Source organism: Prunus dulcis, chromosome 2, assembly GCF_902201215.1.
Source record: "Prunus dulcis chromosome 2, ALMONDv2, whole genome shotgun sequence".
NCBI classification, from domain to species: domain Eukaryota; kingdom Viridiplantae; phylum Streptophyta; class Magnoliopsida; order Rosales; family Rosaceae; genus Prunus; species Prunus dulcis.
Genome location: NC_047651.1, coordinates 4490517 through 4508814, shown reverse-complemented (window position 1 = coordinate 4508814; position 18298 = coordinate 4490517). Strand labels below are relative to the sequence as shown.

Here is an 18298-nt window from a genome sequence, read left to right as displayed (position 1 = left end):
CCAAGTTTGGATTTGGTATACACAAGGAACATCTTCTTGTGCTGGATTTGTATGGGATGATGGAATCAGCATTCGTAACTTGATGCATGATAAACCATCTATAGGAAGTCAATCAGACATGGAGAATGAACCTGCTAGAGGGATTAAAGGATTTAGTGGTCTTCATCTATATATATAAAGCAAAAGGCAGAGAATAGTGAAATTCAAAATACCATAAAATATCCTTGGTTAATGTAAACATTAAAAATTAAAATTATTAATTAAATAAGGATAATATGGTAAATTCACCATTTTTACATTAAATAAAATTAAAATTAAAAGAAAAATCAGATAATGAATCGTATTTTTATGAAACACAATTACTCATTATCTTTTTTAATTCTAAAATAAATTTAAAGATGAAGTACAAAACCCTTTAAAAAAACCAGTGATTTGGTGGTGTCAATTTGCTAAATGGAATTAGGAATATGTTGCTAGGTCATTTGTGGATTTCTACCTATGATATGTGTTATGCTAATTATGAAATTCGTAGTCTAAAATATCGATAATATCGATGAAATATCGAGGATATTATCGTCGTTTCAAGTCAAAGATATTTTGGAACATATCTATACACATTGTATAAATATCGATAATATCGGAAAATATTGATGTCGATAATTTCTCTCACACTTCAGCAAGATTTGGCTAAAATATCTCTATAATATCGATAATATTGATAATATCGAGATGATGAAGACAATGAAAATTTGAAGAGTTAATTACGCTAACACTCTCTGAGGTTTCTTGTGTTTTCACAAAACCCCCTCAAGTCCCAAAAATTACAAGAACACCCCCTGAGGTTTCAATTTGTTTGCACAAAACCCCTTTTCATTGATTGTTTGTCCAAAAATTGATGACTTCATTGATAAAAAATAAAAAAAACAAAAAAAAAAAACTTATGCAAATGATAAAATTAACCTCAATGAAGTATATGCAATCTAATCTCAAAGGCCAACTTTGTCATTTGAAGATTTTTAAATTTTTTTTTTTTGGTATAAAATCATAAATCTTTGGATAAAAAAATCATTGAAAATGAGTTTTGTGAAAACAATTTAAAACATCAGCGGGTGTTCTTGTAATTTCTAAAACCTCAAGGAGTTTTGTGAAAATTCGAAAACCTCATGAGGTGTTAGTGTAAATAACTCAAATTTGAACCTTATAGGAACTCTATGTGATACTAAGTTACTCATGTATCTAACCATGCAATGTATAAAGTGTAAAATATTGTAGTAAATCATTATAAATAATGATTATGGTGTGTTTAATCTTCTTTCATTAATTACGACATATTTTCTACACTCGCAGTGTTTGTCGCTATATAATCAACTTAAATCAGTTAAACCCATCATGCAATGCATTTCCTTCCAATTTTTTTTTTGTCATAAAGTAATAGATAATTGACTAAATAAACATCCTCCAAAGTTTTAAAAAAAATTCCAAGTTTTTCTTACAATTTCCGTAGATTTTATTCAATTTTTAGGGATATTGATAATATCCCAATAATTCTATTGAAAATTTTCATGTTTTGGATTACTGATATTTCCAAAACCATCAATATTTTAGACCTTTATGATCGTGATTGTGAATTCAGTTAAAAAGTGGAGTATAAGGGATGTATGAAATTATGAAATTCCGTTTGTTTATATATATATATATATATATATATATATATACAGTCCCCTTCTATTGAGGGATCCCTCAAATAATTTTATTTGAGGGACGCCCTTTAGGGTACCCTACAATTTTTTTCCCAATGATCCAAACCATCTATTTTTTAGGTCTTCATTCATAGATCATCCTTACAAAAATTAGATAAATCGGAAACCGTTTCGACATCCAATTGTGTCTTACAAAATCAATGAACACGGTGCTTCAAGAAAATGCTAAAATTTCAATAACTCAATTGAGTGGTCAAATGATATCGGATTCAAGTGATTTTTTGTAGAGATGATCTTTGAATGAGTATCTACAAAATAGACGATTTGGATTAGTGAAATAAAATCCGGAGTGGGGCCTATAAGGGGTGTCTCTCAAATAAGCTTATTTGAGGGATCTCTCAATGGAAGCATGCATATATATATATATAAGTGATTGGGCAAGGGGGGTTTACACAAATATTGGTGCTTGGGGTTTCAAACCTCTGTCCACATAAATAGATGTGGAAGAGCTCAACCAACTGAGCTATACACAAATGCCAATACACAAATCATTCTTGATATACAAAATAAATGAGAAGAAAGCATGACAAAATCTGTAAGGCCCCGTTTGGCTCACGGAATGGATTTGAGGGGAAATCACTTTACATGTCATTTCCCAAGAAATGGGAAATGGAGATTCATTTCCCATATTTGGTAATCCTGAGAAAGTAATCAAGAAATACCACTTTATTTCATTTTACATATTTGGTTTGTGTAGGAATGAAAAACAAAGTTTGTTTAATTTTTCAACTATATCCATATGAAATCAAACAAAAAATAAATGCATTTAATGCTATATTATAATTCTAAATTGTTAATGAGGATAATATGGTCATGAAAAATGTGTATTTAATGTTGGCTCATTTTTCCAAACTTTTTCATGATGAGGAAAACGAAACCCAAAGGAGGAGGAGGGCTTCACTTTCCTCCCTACTTTTCTATGTGGAAGGCAGCGATTTCACATGCATGGACTTACCAAAGATGGAAAAGTAATTGATTTCCCATCCCCAAACTTTTTTTCCCATAAACCAAACATTCTTTCCCATGAATAAAACGGGCCTAAGAAGCTTAGTGTCATTTCACAATAAAAGCAGCATTTCAAGGTTTGTTCTTGTCAGAGCAAAAGCAGAATAAGCGTTTGAGTTGTCCAGCCAACTTTCATTTCACAAAATGTTGCTTAATAAAACAACTTTCATTCACTTTTTGGAATTTATCTTCTTTGTTAGTGAGCTTTGTAAAGAAGGCCTTATCTTTTGGTTTCCATGGTGGCTTCCCATATCAATTTGCCATTGATCTTGAGAGTGGAGGTCTACTCCTCCTCTTAAAATCGTTTGTACGAAAAAAATTTCCAAGTAAGAGACAAGTCCCATAATACTCATTCCTATCCTACCTAGTATATTATTTAGGGTTAATTACATTTTGGCCATTGGGGTTTAGCTCAAAATCAAATTTGGTCACCATGATTTCAATTTTTTCAATTTCGTCACCGTATTTACAATAGTTAACAAATTCAGCCCTATGCCTCAATTGCGTCAGTTTGTTTAATTTTTAACATATTTAATATTAAGTTAAAAATAATTATTTTCAATGAAATTTAATATTTCAAAAAAATCAAAAGCCTACCCATGTTCCCTTTGTTCTGCCCTCAGCCTCCCTTCCCCACCCACCCAACAGTGCCTAGCCCCACCATCCCTTCTCTTTGCTCCCATCAAGTAGATCAAAACTAGAATTTCGAATATTGGTAAGTTACAAAGAGATCTAAAAATGTGTTGGGTTCTTGGGTAAGTGCCTCTCACATGATTGTAGAAAAAAACTAGTTTGAATGTTGTTAGTCATGTTTTGAACAATGTGATGCCCTTGGTCGCTAACAGGCTATACTTTGCACCTAGCGGTTACTTGTTGGTGAAGAAAGTGAGATGAAAGAGATTTGGGCCCTGAAATGGGCTCAAACTCTTCTAGTAGAAAGAGGTGGTAAAGTCGTGATAATTGTTATAAAAAATTATAGTTTTCCTCTTTCCGTAAAACCAAATACAAAAACCTTTATATTATAAATAACATATAAACAAATTGGAAAGTTTTTAAGGTACAATGAAACTGAAGAAAAACAAATTGATAGGTAAGTAAAAGCAAAAAAAATTATAAGTAAGAAAGTAAGTTTGGTAAGGTGAAGCAAGTCAAAGACTCTGTCCTAAAGACTTTATAGCCTCCCTACGTGCAGTTATTGGCGATCTACAAGACTCCAAGATAAATACGACCCCTTCTACACAAACTCAAGATATGATATGAGCACGTTCATAGAGGGATATAGGTATCCAAGTCACATAACCATGCCCGAAATAATAGTATAAGTAGAGAAAATATAAAAAGTAGAAGATGAGAGAATCAGATTGTGGTGGTGATTGTGGTATGTGATATTCTGATGGTATATTGTCTTTTTTCAAATGTGAAGGAGGAGTGACCTTTTATAGGCATCCAATAACATGTAACCTTCACCACATTAAACTAGAAAATTAAGACATTCAATATAGAAATGAAACCTGAAAATTAAATATTTATAACCCCTACAATAAATAAAATAAAACATCCCAAATAATTAAATAAATCAAAACGGTTAAATTTTTAAAACCTTTTTCAAATTCCAACAATAACGTTGTGAATGAATTGCGCTCCTGTGATAGGTTCTTTTCTATGCCTCAATGAAGAGGACTTCAATATTTCACTTGATATGGAATAAAAGTAAGATGGATGGTGATTTTAGACTGTCATCAAACAAAGAGTTCAATAACAAATCTTGAATGAAAAGTGTCCAATAGACACAGTATAATTGCTGGAAAGTAAATACAAGTCCAGAGGGACTGAAATGAACTTAAATAGAAGTAAAGCAAGGTCCGATAAAGCCAAGGAAAGCCTTATCGGGCTGAAACAAATCTTATCGGATATAACTGCACTTAAGACCGTGCAGGAAGTGTCCGATGGGGATTTGTTAGAGATATCTGCAGTTAGAGCTTGTCCGAAACATAGATAGGAGTTTGATTTAAATGAGCTGGAAATCAAGGCCAACTATCAAATCATACCAAGCGATGCTGATAGAGTGTATAGGTTACAAACAATAGCAATGTAATTCCAATCAGGAGTTCTCAACTGGGAATTAGACAGTGCATGTGTTTGGGAAAAGAATAGAATTTCAATCAGGAGTTGTCAACTGGGAATTCAGAGACTGAGAAGGATTTGATTCAAATCTTGGCTTTGGTTTGCTGTGAGACTCTTTGTAAGTGTTTGAGTCTAGGTTACTTCGAGGTTGTTGAGAGTAAGCGTATTTTGAAGGTTGTTCAAAATAGGTTTATTGATTCCCTGTTGAATCCTTAACACTGAGCTTTCTTCCTCTATTTATAGGCTTCAAAGTCTTCAGTAAAATGGATGACTGATTGATGGGTGCTGCTACTACAAACCATAAAGAATCCACAAGATAATACATGCATGACTTCCAAGTTGATCAGTGAGGAGCAATGTGGTAGCAAAAGCACCTTTCATCTAGTTTGAATATTGTAATTGATATGAAAATGCCCAGTAATTGGCCAACTTCAATATTTTACAATTCTATATACACCAAAGATAGAATATTCTCCACCCAATATGATTTCTTTATTGTTACTTCGAGCAAATTATTTTGTGACACTTGTAAAAGCATAACAGTTTGAATTGTTTTCGACCCAAAGCTCAAATTGTACCTTTTTAACTGTTAAATAATTAAGTCAATTAAGGATAGCCTAGGCATTGATGATTTCACCTTGATTTGTAATTTACAAAACCATTTGGATTGGTTATAAATACATTAATTGGTTTTTTACTCTAACTCCGGACACTTTCTGTTCGGAGTGGAACTGTAGCATCAGACACAATTTTGTCTTAAGTAACTTATTGTACCTTCGGGTACAAATCTGTCTGAAGTGATGTACTATAGTATTAGGTGCTGTATCATCGGACACTTTTGTCTGAAGCACCAGTTGACCATATGATGGTCAACGTTTGTGATTGGCTTCTGTCCGAATGGCCTAGGCCACAGAAGCATCGATTGGGCCCTATTAGACGTTGAAATGGTTCTTGGAGGTGTTTAATTTCGGTTGGAACAAATATAAACAAACCCACCACTGTTAATTGATTCAAAGATCTCATAACCTTGAATCTACCACCTCTTTCGTCAACTCCTACAGCAAACAAGCGATCAGTATCTACACTTGTTTCTAATCCCTTGTTCAAACCCCACTTGCAGTATTTAACTAAATATATGTTATATATGTTTGTTCCTATTTCGGGATGGTGAGAAATCACCCAACCCGGGCTACACTCTGTTGCAGCTGGAATGTCTAGAGATTTTGAAAGTGGGCAGCCAAGTATTGAAATGTTGAGTTGTGGCGGGGCCTTTGTGACCGGTGCCCAAGAATATGTGATCAAAGTAATTCGAGATATGCAAGCAAGCGGTCAGATGGAGCCCAAGGCCTGTGCGGCTGGATTTCGTGTGGCTGGGATTTAGCTGCTGAAGAATGCGGTCAGATTGAAGGAGCTTCGCGACCGAGTGTGGAACTCCAAAGTTGGGCAAAAACTCAAGGTCAAGTTTGCTGAAACCACAGGCAGGACTAGTGGAAATCACGGTTGGATTGAATGAACTTAGAGGTTGAGATTGGGGGCACGGATTGAAGAATCTTCGCTGGCAAAATTTGGAGTCTGAGGATTCTTGTGGCCAGAGCTTGGGGGTTTCGTGAAAGCTGGGAGCCCGATTTTGAAGGGGCTTGGCGGTCAAGATGTAGCGGTTGGGAGCCTGAGGATTTTAGTGGCGGCCGGATTTGCTAGGGTTCTTTGCGGCTGGAATTGCTGGGATTTTTGGAAGATCTCGGTTAGGTTTCGAATGATAGCTGCGATCGGAGTTTTTGGTTTGATAGAATAGTTGCGGCCGAGGTTTATTTTATGCTAGAGTTGTTGTGGTTGAAGGGTTCTAGATTTGAGGGAGTTTTTATAGCTGCCCATTATATATATATATATATATATTAATGAATGAATACAAAGATCGGATGAGGTTCCTCGGCAAACCAATTTTAGAGCTCCAGGAATTTAAAGGTCATGAAGGGCATCCTTATATTATTCCAAAGGCTCGGAGGTCCAAGTCCAAGCCACTTATTCGAGCCCAGGATTTCCGGAAGGATTATGGGCATGTGACGAAGGCCTCACAAGTAAAGAAATCAAGGAGTTTAATAACAACTCTGACTGTTCCAAAGCAAGGAAGAATCAAGCATATTAAAATATTTCAATCGGCCTCGGAAAGAAATAAGTTTTAAAAAAGTTGACCTTTGGCCATTCAATGGCCAGCCCATGGGCTGACAAATGCCCTATGTAAACCTTACCAAAGGAAGGAAAGAGACACACAACATCAGACAGGCAAACCTATCTTTCGTCTAGCACTTTTCATTTCCTAGACTTAGGATTTTATTTTTCACGCATCTATGTAGCGAGTTCTTCCTTTTTCTAGTGTAAGTTTAAATTCTTGTTCAATTTATATTTTCATGTCATTTAAATTCAAGTTTATTTCCATTGCTTTGCTTTTCATTGTTATCGCACTTCAATTAAGTTTAATTTCAAGTTTATTTTATTTTATTGTTCTTATCACTTTTATTTTCGTTCGTGCTTTACTTATCGCTTTGATTTATTTTGTCGCACATTAATTCTTGTCTTTACGTTTAAACGCACATTTAGTTTAATTGCATTATTTTTACTTAAAACCCTAAAAATAACAAAAACATCCGTATGAAGCCTAACCATCCTCGAGCCCGAGGAAGTGAAAGAACTTAGGCCAAGAGAAGGTTCCTTGCTTGGCCGATCAATCGTTTGATCATAAGTTAGAAGCGCAACACATCTATCTACTCACATTCCATTCAAGCCCGCACTCAAAAGAAGAAAGACCAAAAGTTCCTTCCGTCTGCTGCCTTGGCCGAAAAGAAGGAAACAGTTCCATCAGGCCCAAGCAAAGCCACTAGAAAAACATATATCCCCTGTATTTGGAAGTGAATCACAAATAATAATAATAATAATAATAATAATAATAATAATAATAATAATAATAATAATAATAATAATAATATATGTGGTTTGAGAAGTGGTTATGGAATAGGAGACTCCTATCTGATGTTAAACATGGGTTGGAGGCCAAAGGGGTTAGGTGGTGGTGGGCGCATGGAGAAGGGATGGTGGGTAAGGGGGGTTGATGACGGAAAGGGGGATAGGGTAGGAATGTTGTTGTTGAAACCGTTAATTTTTAGGGAAATAGCTCAAAATACCACCCTTTTTTATAATTTTAACTTAAAATACCACACCTCCCCAATTTTTTTGCAACTATCATCTATAAATATATATTTATTGTCCACTTATTGCACACATATCACTTTTCTGAAACCTTTAATTTTTAGGGAAATAGCTCAAAATACCACCCTTTTTTATAATTTTAACTTAAAATACCACACCCCCCCAATTTTTTTGCAACTATCATCTATAAATATATATTTATTGTCCACTTATTGCACACATATCACTTTTCTGAAATTTAGTTCTCTCTCTCTCTCTCTCTCTCTCTCCCCATCTAGCTAACTACGCATCTTCTCACGAAGAAGAAGATCAAGAACAACCTACAAAACCCACAGATTTGCCCTCAAAACCCAGTTCTTCCTCTTCCTCTCTATTTTCTTCTCTATCCAAATCCAAACCCCAACTTCGTCTCTCTTCGAATCCCTTCTGCAACCTAAACAAACCCTAACATAACCATCTTTTTTGAATATGACAGCATGTCTTGGCATTAGGTGGCCATTGTTTGAGCATTTGAGTCCAATTTTGGGGGGTTATGAAGTCTGGGTTTACATGCCCTCTTCAAGAACAGCTTCTCCAGAAAATGAATTGTTGGAAATATGTAAGTTTTGATGTTAAATTGAATTTGATTACTGAAATTCAAATTTTGATTGATTTCGTCTATATTTTGTGTAGAAAGTGAAGTATTGGGATTGATTTTGTTTGTCTTAAACAACAAATGTGTTTGTTCTTTGTCGATTGATTCTTGCATTTGGTATTGGGATTTTCTATGAACTTATGATTATATCATAGTGAGGTAGCATTGTTGATTTGCTATTGCTATTGCAATCGTATTGGGACCAAAATGCTCAAACAATGGCCACCTAATGCCAAGACATGCTGTCATATTCAGAAAAGATGGTTTTGTTTGGGTTTGTTTAGGTTGCAGAAGGGATTGAAGAGAGACGAAGTTGGGGTTTGGATTTGGGTAGAGAAGAAAACAGAGAAGAAGAGGAAGAACTGGGTTTTGAGGGCAAAGCTGTGGGTTTTGTAGGTTGTTCTTGATCTTCTTCTTCGTGAGAAGAGATGTAGTTAGCTAGATGGAAAGGGAGAGAGAGAGAGAGAGAGAGAGAGAGAGAGAGAGAGAGAGAGAGAGAGAGAGAGACGAGAGAGAGAGAGAGAGACAGACAGACAGACAGACAGACAGAGACAGAGACAGAGACAGAGACAGAGACAGAACTAAATTTCAAAAAAAGTGATATGTGTGCAATAAGTGAACAATAAATATATATTTATAGGTGATAGTTGCAAAAAATTTGGAAATGGGTGGTATTTTCAGTTAAAATTATAAAAATGGTGGCATTTTAATGTATTTTCCTAATTTTTATATTGATGTTAATGTTAATTATTATTTACTTAATATTAAATATTTTTGAATTAACAAACTAACAAAATTTGTTAACTAGCAAATAAGGTGACGAATTGGGAAAATTGAAATCACAGTGATCAAATTTGATTTTGAGTAGAATTCCAATGACCAAAAATGTAATTAACCCTATCATTTAATAGGTGACAAACTAACAAAGTTTACAAGAAAAGCCCATCACAACTTCCTCTTAGCCATCATGGTTGCTTATTTAGAGCGAGCAATAATTCTATTTTTCTTAAGTCTAACAAAATTTTCACTTTGAACTCTCTACAAATTGAATGAAAAATATCAATTGAGGAATCAAAATTGTTGAGGGGCCATAATCGCCAAATTCGAGCATAACGTGAAATGGGAAGAGATGAAATGCGAGTAGAAAGAAATATCGCTCCAAAGGAGAGGCACATGGTTACTCTGATCAAAGTTATTTTACGGAAATTTAGGCGTGTTCTTAAATGGTAATGGGTATCAAGCTATATGAATAATGGATCAAATGACAACAATTAAAATCACAGGAATGAAAATAGAAATCGGACAAACTACAAGGACCAAAAAGTTACATTTTTCCATTAAAAAAATAAAAATTGAAATTCAATACTCCAAACCTCCAAAGCAGCGTCGTCTTGGCGCCAAGGATTCTCTCCTTACAAAAAAGAATGGTCAAGGGGTAGCGCGGGCGCGGGAACACAAGGCACAAGGCAGATCAACTATTATGTCTCATCCCATCGAAACCTTAGGGTTTCGTCTTCCTCAGTTCTCCGAGGTGCCCTCATTCAACCTCTCTTCCATCCTATTTACCACTTTGCTAATATCATATCCTTCGCAATTTGTTGGGTTGCCGAGAAATTTGAAGAAATTAGTGAACTAGTTCTTTTTATTGTTTTCTAGATTATTAGGTAGAGTGGGAAAGGGGAAATTCAACGTCGATTAGTTGATTTAGGGTTGCTTGCTTGTGTGGAGCGATTAGGGATTTCGAATGCTATGTAATAGAAAATCTGATATTTATAACCTGATTCGTTTCTCTTCCTTGGGTTTTCCACTAATCAAATGACTTGGGTAAAGTTTGATGCTTTATTGTAGAACGAATGAGATAAGTTTTTTTCTTAATCGATACAAAATTTGTTGTACAAGGTCAGAACCCAGAATGTGCATAACTTTTACTTCATTATTTATGCTATTTTTGATGTATGAGTGGTCTTATAGTGTTTTCTCGTGTTTGTGGTTTATGAGGTGAAAAGGGTATCCGCTTTGTATGTTGTTTAAGCTGTTGTGAGTGTAGATTTTGTACTTAAAGCCTAACTTTGGATGTTTTTTCTTTCATTATGTACATGAAGATGTTAGTAGAAGTATATTACAATTGAAGACTAAAAACAGAGATTCGTTTGATCGCCTTAGTGTGTGGTTTCATTTACTAGTTAGTCCATGCCACTAAGACTTGCCCTTGCTCTATATTTGAAAAGGGACATGTTGGCCTGAGGTGGCAATGTCTAGTGAAGTTTCTTTTATATACAAAATGTTAAATGACAAATTCTAAATAGCATAACAGAAATGTTAAATGTTATTATTTTATAATCATAATATTAATGAGTTATATATTCTTCCCCGATTACTATGTTAGTCAATGGTGATGTTTAATTTTCTGCAAATTACAGGATTTAGCTTGGCTTCCTGGTTGGCTTCAGCAGCATCAGAAAGAACAATGGGAGGAGTGCATGAACGAGCTTAAGAGTACAAACTTAGAGCTAGGCTCCAAGGTTGGAACTAGACCTATCCCAACCACATTATAACTTTTGACTGGTTCTTCTAAAGCCAAGAGGAATGGATTTAATGGGTCAAATTATTTACTCATGTGTCTTCTTTATTGCATTGGGTAGGATTTGAAATTTTTTCAAGGAAACACTAATGAAGGGAAAGATGCTACTACATTGTCGCGTGAGGAAGGCAGATGCAACCGTTATCATTTATTCTTATCTGGGGAAGACAATTCTGCAGCTGGTTTTGCGTCATCTCCTGGAAATGTAAGCTCTTAAGGATGCTTGCCAAAACATGATTTTAAGTTTCTCATGTTCAATATATATAAGTACTTTGATTTAAAACTTGCACATTAATTTATTGTTGTTGATGCTGTTGCTGAATCTTCCATCTTAATCGACACAAGATGAAACACTGATAAATGAATCAAGCTCTGCTTCCAATAGTTGTGAATGAAATTGCCTAATACAAGGCGAAATGACAATTAGTGGTCTCTGTATCGGAGTTTCATCCATATGCAATTAATGTAGGTAAGCAATATCAGAAACAAAATAAACATTAGGACACTAATATTTTGCGTGGTTAGATGTTTTAACCTACATCCACATTTGAGTGGCACAAGAATTAACGTTGAAGGGTGTTAAATGTAGACATTTTTACTTTACAGTATCTATCCAGATTCACTTCAGTTTAAGTGCTTACTTAAATATAAAAAGAGAGAGAGCATAATATAGAATAACAAAAGCCAAACTTTATTTAATTTTGATTATCTATTCTCAATTGAATGTTCAAAACTATGATTGTATGACAATCTAAAATGAAACCCACAATGACAAGGAAATAATAAAAGCTATAAAGGCTACTAAAAACAATAGAAAATAAATAAACTTGCCTAATTATTATTTGTGTCCATGCCTAAAATCGGTACGTAGGCCTCCATGATTCCTATCATAACACACTAATACATATACATATATCTATTTTCTTGTATAGGTGCTTCATTTCCATCTTCATCTTTCTTCAAATGGATCTTCACAATGTAGCCCAACTCAACCTTTGGATACTTCTCTAGAACATCTTGAATTCAATAAAGTTGTGCCTGCACAACTAAATGACACCTCAGTGGGTTCCAAAGTGAAGAACTGTTCGGAAATCCACCTGAATGTTGGTGGGATAAATTCTCTACCTCTAAAGTCCATTCAAAAACCAGTAGAAGATATTGTTCCACAAGGTCCCTCCAATACAAAGATATCAGCAAGCCATTTTGGGGAAAAACTTAATGCCAAGTATCTCAAAGCAGCTGACATCACTGATGCAGTTGAACTCTCCATTGCAGCATCTGAAGCATTGGTTATACATGAAACTGTAATGAGTGGGCTGGCTTCAGAAGTATTGCCAACTGCAGTGGTACTGGAAACTGCCCTTTGGGTAAAGAAAGCACGGTTGGAGTGGCTAGAAGATTCCTTAGATAGCCCAGCTGAGGAAACTGACAAGAGTGATTCTCTTTCAGACTTGGATGATTTCACGATGGCTGATGTGTATGCAGATGTAGGACTATCTCCGAGTATTCCTTCTGATGAGTGTGCTCTTGATTCAGCTATTTCTCAAGTCAAGGAGACTCCTGTTTCTGAAAATCAGTACGAGTGTGTAAATCTATCTGATTCTTTGGACCTCAAGGCTCAACATGTCAAGTTTGATGATATCTCTGTGCAAAGAGAACTAGTAGAGAATCTGGTTACAGATATCAGATCAAGAGAGGATTTGCATCCAGCATCTGTCAATTGTGAGAAAGAAGAGTTTTGTGACAAGCCTGTTCTGGGTTCGAATGTCTGCAGTGTGGCCAGATATGATCCTTCAGCTCTGAAAACTTCAGATGGAATCATTGTGAAACAGGTAAAAGTCATATTTATCTCCTCTGCTCACCTTTATTTATTATATCAAACTGGAAATATATAGAAAAATATCTTTATCCCCTCAGTTAGTTTAGGCTATGGCTTCACTTTTTTCATCTACTATGGTAAAGATATACTACGGCCTAGATGTAAGAATTTTTATCTCATTCCAATTGGGACTTATTCTGAATTTAATTGTGCAAGTTTGGCTTCCAGACAGTTGCCGCTATGGTGGATATAGCTTCAAATCAGCCTCAAAACAAAGTAAACTTTCGTCCAGATGCTTGGAATTCAGGGAATGCTAGTAAGTGAACTTTTCCTTTTCCATGCGCCTCCTTCTCGCCTATGATTAGGCATACTTGTGTTTTCATAATTTCTTATTTTTTTATTTATTCTTATTTTTATTTTGTTTTCTATGTCATGTAGAGGGAGAAGATCAGATACCTTATTTAGCTTCAGACAAATTCAGGAGCCGATGGTTAGGTGGTTGGACAGGCCAAGTATGTGCTCTACTTTTTCATTTATCTATTTGAGTTTCAATCTTCCCATCTACCCTTACCCAAATATTAAGTTTCAATCTGTGCCTTTCTGTTCCTCTTCAAATATCCCTTTGGAAAGGAAATTTCTGCTTCTCCACAGTTGAAACAAAATAGTAAAAGTATCCTGAAGTGTTTTGCTGGTGAGACAAGCTTTCTCTCAGAATCTGCAGATATTGCTCCAGACGTGAACTCTTTCGTGCAAGTGCATGAAATTGAGTCATATAGAACATCAGAGTCGAGCATAGCCTGTGCTGGTTTACATGACGAAGTTAATAAGGAGATATTTGTTTCTCAAGATTTGGTGAAGTCGTCTAGCCTATCTTTAGTTGATCCTCTTTGTTCCGTTGTGCCATGCAGTATTTCTTCAGAAAATACCAGTCATACAATAGTTCAGAATCAGACGGATAAGGAAAATGATACTGAAGAATGCTTTAGACCCACACCAAAACATGGGGTGGATAATTCACATAAATCCTCAAATCTAATTATTGAACTCCACCATGAGGATGTGCAAGCTATGCCCACAATTAGCGGGGAATGTTCTCCAGTCAAAGTTCGAAGGCAGTTGATTTCACTCAGGACATATAGTACGCTTCTCCCAAACAATGTTTCCATTTTGGATTGGAGAAGCCATTATCAAAATCAGTCACTTGAACTAGAATGTGATCAGAGGCTGGTTCCCCTAAATAAGAATGTGGGATGCATTAGATCTTTTGATAAAAGGAGTTATAAAGAGCCCCTTCCTTGTCATCCTGTATCCTGGGATACTGCTGGAAGAGGTAATGAGGAAAAGGGTGAAACTACCCTAAATAAGAATCCAGTTGCAACAACGAAAAATCAGAAGAGGAATTATCATGAGACTGCAGGGTATGGGTTTCCAGTGCAGGCCTCGAAAAAGAGGAGGCAGCCTGTTATTTTTAATCATAGAGCACATCTCGGTCTTCAGGCTCCCAAACCTTTTATGAACAGTTCCACTTGGGAGAAACAAACCAAATTTTCTTTGGTGCCAGAAAATGTTGCTAAGCTTCAACAAAACAAAGAACTGCAAAATATACATTTTGAATGCAAGAATTCCCATGACAGAGATGTTTCATTGAAAAAGAGGGTTCGTTTCTCTGAAGCAGAGATTCCAGTTCAGCAGAACAAGAACCTCCAAAAGCTAGATTCTTCAACGAAAAATTGTAAGCCCTGGCTATTGATTCTTTATCATTCCTTCCAAATTGATGAACCTTAAAAATTGTTATAATTTATTATGTTGCTTTAACTTCAAATTTAGGCTCAACTGCTCAAGCAAGTAAAAGGTGGAAGAATTCTACTTTTCAAAGTCATGAGAAAAGTTATCTTACAAATTGTCACCGTAAGTTTGGGAAGAGATTGCTATTTCAAGGCATAGAATTCCTTCTTACAGGATTTTCTAGTCAGAAGGAAAAGGACATTGAACAAAAAATATGGAAACATGGTGGTATTGTTCTTTCTGATATTCCTTCTCCAAATTCAAGGGGAGAGGGAAGCTCAAGATATAATGGCTATCAGCTTCCTATTATTCTATGTTCAAAAAAGGTCAGCATCCTATTATTCTTCCTTCTATTTCTCATTAATCTGAACTTTAAACTTAGTTATGATGTATCTGAATATGGCCCTAATCAAGATGGGTGACTAACGAGTTAATTGGAATTTTTTGTTTAATATCTTGTCCTCTTTCTTTTCTGGTTTTTTGTGGTGCTTCAATGTTGTCAATATTTATACATTTAATATATTTCATGCAATTATTTGATCGTCACTGGTGTTTTATAAGTACCGATAATTGCTTCTGCCGTCTAAGCTCTGCTTTCATCAGCCATCCTACGTCATATTTTTTCGTTTCTTCTACTTACATATTATTGCTAATTATTCTCATTTATGTGTATGCCACAACCATTTATCTTTATTTTATAGAGATTCTTAATCAGTGATTGGTTCAGTTCATATATTTTATTGTAGTCTGCTTTTCAGTTTCTACTGCATAAAAAATTGTAGGTGACAAACAGATGGCATATAGGTGTCAAGTTTCTGATATAGCTTTCTTCGGTTGTTTTTAGCAAATATAGATGAAACAAATTTTCGTAGGTTGATGGGTTAATAGTTTTTACAAAACATTTCATGTTACATTGTTTTATATGTTGTATCGACTACATATATATTAATACAACAATGTATTTTGTAGTGCTTTGGAACTTGCTCACCTATTTTATGTCATACCCTATAACAGTAATAATTATCCTTTATAATTTGTATGATCCTTCAAAAGGTGGGAAAGCATGAGGGATATTACCAAAGCATTGTAAGTTTGAATTTTCCAATTTGTGCAATCTAATGGTGTATAATTCTGTTGTTTGCAAATATTTTACTTTTACTTATCACATGTTATATTTTTCGATGAGGGTGTGCCTTGGTGCATTGCAATGCTAAGGGTTTGCTCTGCATGATTTATGGTTGTGGGTTTGAGTTGTGGTAACAGTGCACTGGGCTGCCCTTTTTATGTGTATTGTTTTGTGATAATCATAACAAGGTTTTATAAATGGTGGGACTGTAGTTTCTTAGTGTTACTTCTTTATCCATTGCAGCTACAGACCACCAAGTTTTTGTATGGGTGTGCAGTGAACGCCTTCATATTAAAAGTTGATTGGCTTGCTAATTCAATTGCATCGGGTTGTATCGTACTACCTGAGAAGTAAGTGCTGCATTTTCCTTAAATTTTTACCTTTGATTTAGTGGGGCTGGGGATAGGTTACTGTTTAGGTTCTTATACACATGTGACACTGATTTTTGTTCTACTTATTCCTAGTATAATGCAATAAGACACACAGGGATCCTTGTACTTTTAGGATATAACAATAGATTTCGTAGGCTAGTTTTTTCATACTCATGAACTTTATTTGGGGGGCTTAAACTTTTTGTGGTCATATTTTGGTTACTTTTCAATGGTTCCTGATTCTAAATCAATATCTTTGTTAGATACATGATTCTACTGAATCGAGTTGATGCGGAGCATATTATGATCGGGAAGCCATTTCATCACAACCGTAATTATGTCTTTGAGAGAGTAGGAATCATGCTTTATGGGAAGCACAGTTTCTACAGCAAATTGGCAAAAATAATTAAGGTAGGGGTCCCTGCCTGTTGTTCTAACCTTAATACACCCTGGAAACTTGAAAGTTGAACATACCATCTTATTTCATCTTGGCTTATTTAGTTTGTTTTAGGAGCAACTTCTCTTGGGGCTGTTGCCATCTGCTCCCGCTAGCTCATGAATACACATCTCTTGCTGTCAAAATAATAATATATAATGTTGTCGCTCTTGGCAGAAACTAAATTCATTGTCAAACCATCAATTATGGTCGTGGCACACATCTTATTCTGTGGTCTTACTAAATGTTTAATTTTTCTAAGTCACTAACTTATGCAGAATGGAGAAATAATAGTCCAGTGCAGCATATGTGTTGCCAATGACCCTTTGTTCTTGTGCCATTTAGTCTTCACCTTGTTGAAAGAGGTCCCGAGTTCAAATCTCATGGAATGAAAGTTTCTTTTGTTGTTGAGTTAAAAAATAATAAAATAAAATCAAGTGGGTTTTTATGTGTTGTGGGAAACAATTACGTGCAATAAAGGACTTCTGTTATCTTATCTCTTGCTAACTGACCTCAAATTCGCCCTCTAACAAACAAGAAATGGATGTCGTCTGATTCATTCTGTTTTTATTTCTGTATCCTGCAGCATGGAGGCGGGCGGGTCTTTAAAACCCTCCAGTGGTTAATCCACAGTTTGGACAAAGAGAAGGTTTCTTTAGGAGCCATTATTACTGAGGATGAAATTAGGACATCACGTCACTTGAGGCAATGCGCCTCTGAGCAAAAGATACCAGTGATGGTCAGTAATTCTTAATTTCTTTTGGAAGTGTTTTGGATTACTGTTTATGGCTTATACAAAAGCTCAAAGAGCGCAGAACATTTCGAAAAATCAACTGTGACTAATCTCTTGCTTTCACAATAATATGCTCACATGCTCTTTTCCTATAATATTGAACTTCAACCCTTTCTGATTTGAGTAAGCATCTGTTGCAGCCAGCTAGCTGGATCGTAAAAAGCTTGCATTCAGGAAAGCTCCTTCCATTTCCTGATAAAGGTACTTCCTCTCTTCCTGCAATTAAGATTCCATAGATCCCAGTTTCCATAAAAATGAGTGAAGATGTATAAAATTATCGTTTCTTTAGCAGCATAAGTAGTGGATTTGTTGTATGCGTATGTAATATTGTAGGATACAAAATAATGTAGTTTTGTAATTTATAATTCCAATTTCAAATTTTTAAGAGCTTGGTTGTGTCAAGTATAAATTATGCTACATCCATATAAGTTTCCTTGTAGTCGTCAAACATGTAAGAACGAAAATGTTATATTTTTTAAATTACACCCATGCCTTTTGAACTTTAATCTGTCTTACTTGGGTGCTTAAGAAAATACCTTCTAAAGTTGTTTTAAAAAATCACCCTCGTTGCTAATGGGTCTAGCTCAGTGGAAAAAGACATCGACTTGCAAACCAGAGGTCTCAGATTCGAACTCCCATGGCATCTTAAAAACATTTTTAGTT

The 18298-nt window shown here is 35.3% G+C and overlaps 1 protein-coding gene across 2 annotated transcripts; it reads left to right on the top strand.

Moving 5' to 3' along the window:
- The first annotated feature begins 10113 nt into the window (after positions 1-10113).
- Positions 10114-18074, top strand: LOC117619023. 2 transcript variants are annotated; one of them, XM_034348841.1, is made up of 12 exons: positions 10114-10255; positions 11145-11246; positions 11367-11510; positions 12238-13137; positions 13353-13440; positions 13563-13636; positions 13755-14856; positions 14952-15235; positions 16279-16385; positions 16670-16817; positions 17429-17581; positions 17780-18074. In XM_034348841.1, exons 1-12 carry the CDS (start codon positions 10205-10207, stop codon positions 17792-17794), a joined length of 3168 nt encoding a protein of 1055 aa, XP_034204732.1. In that variant the 5' UTR covers positions 10114-10204; the 3' UTR covers positions 17795-18074. The 2 variants fall into 2 exon arrangements, with proteins under 2 accessions (XP_034204732.1, XP_034204731.1); XM_034348840.1 differs by having other exon boundaries at positions 17776-18074.
- Positions 18075-18298: the final 224 nt, after the last annotated feature.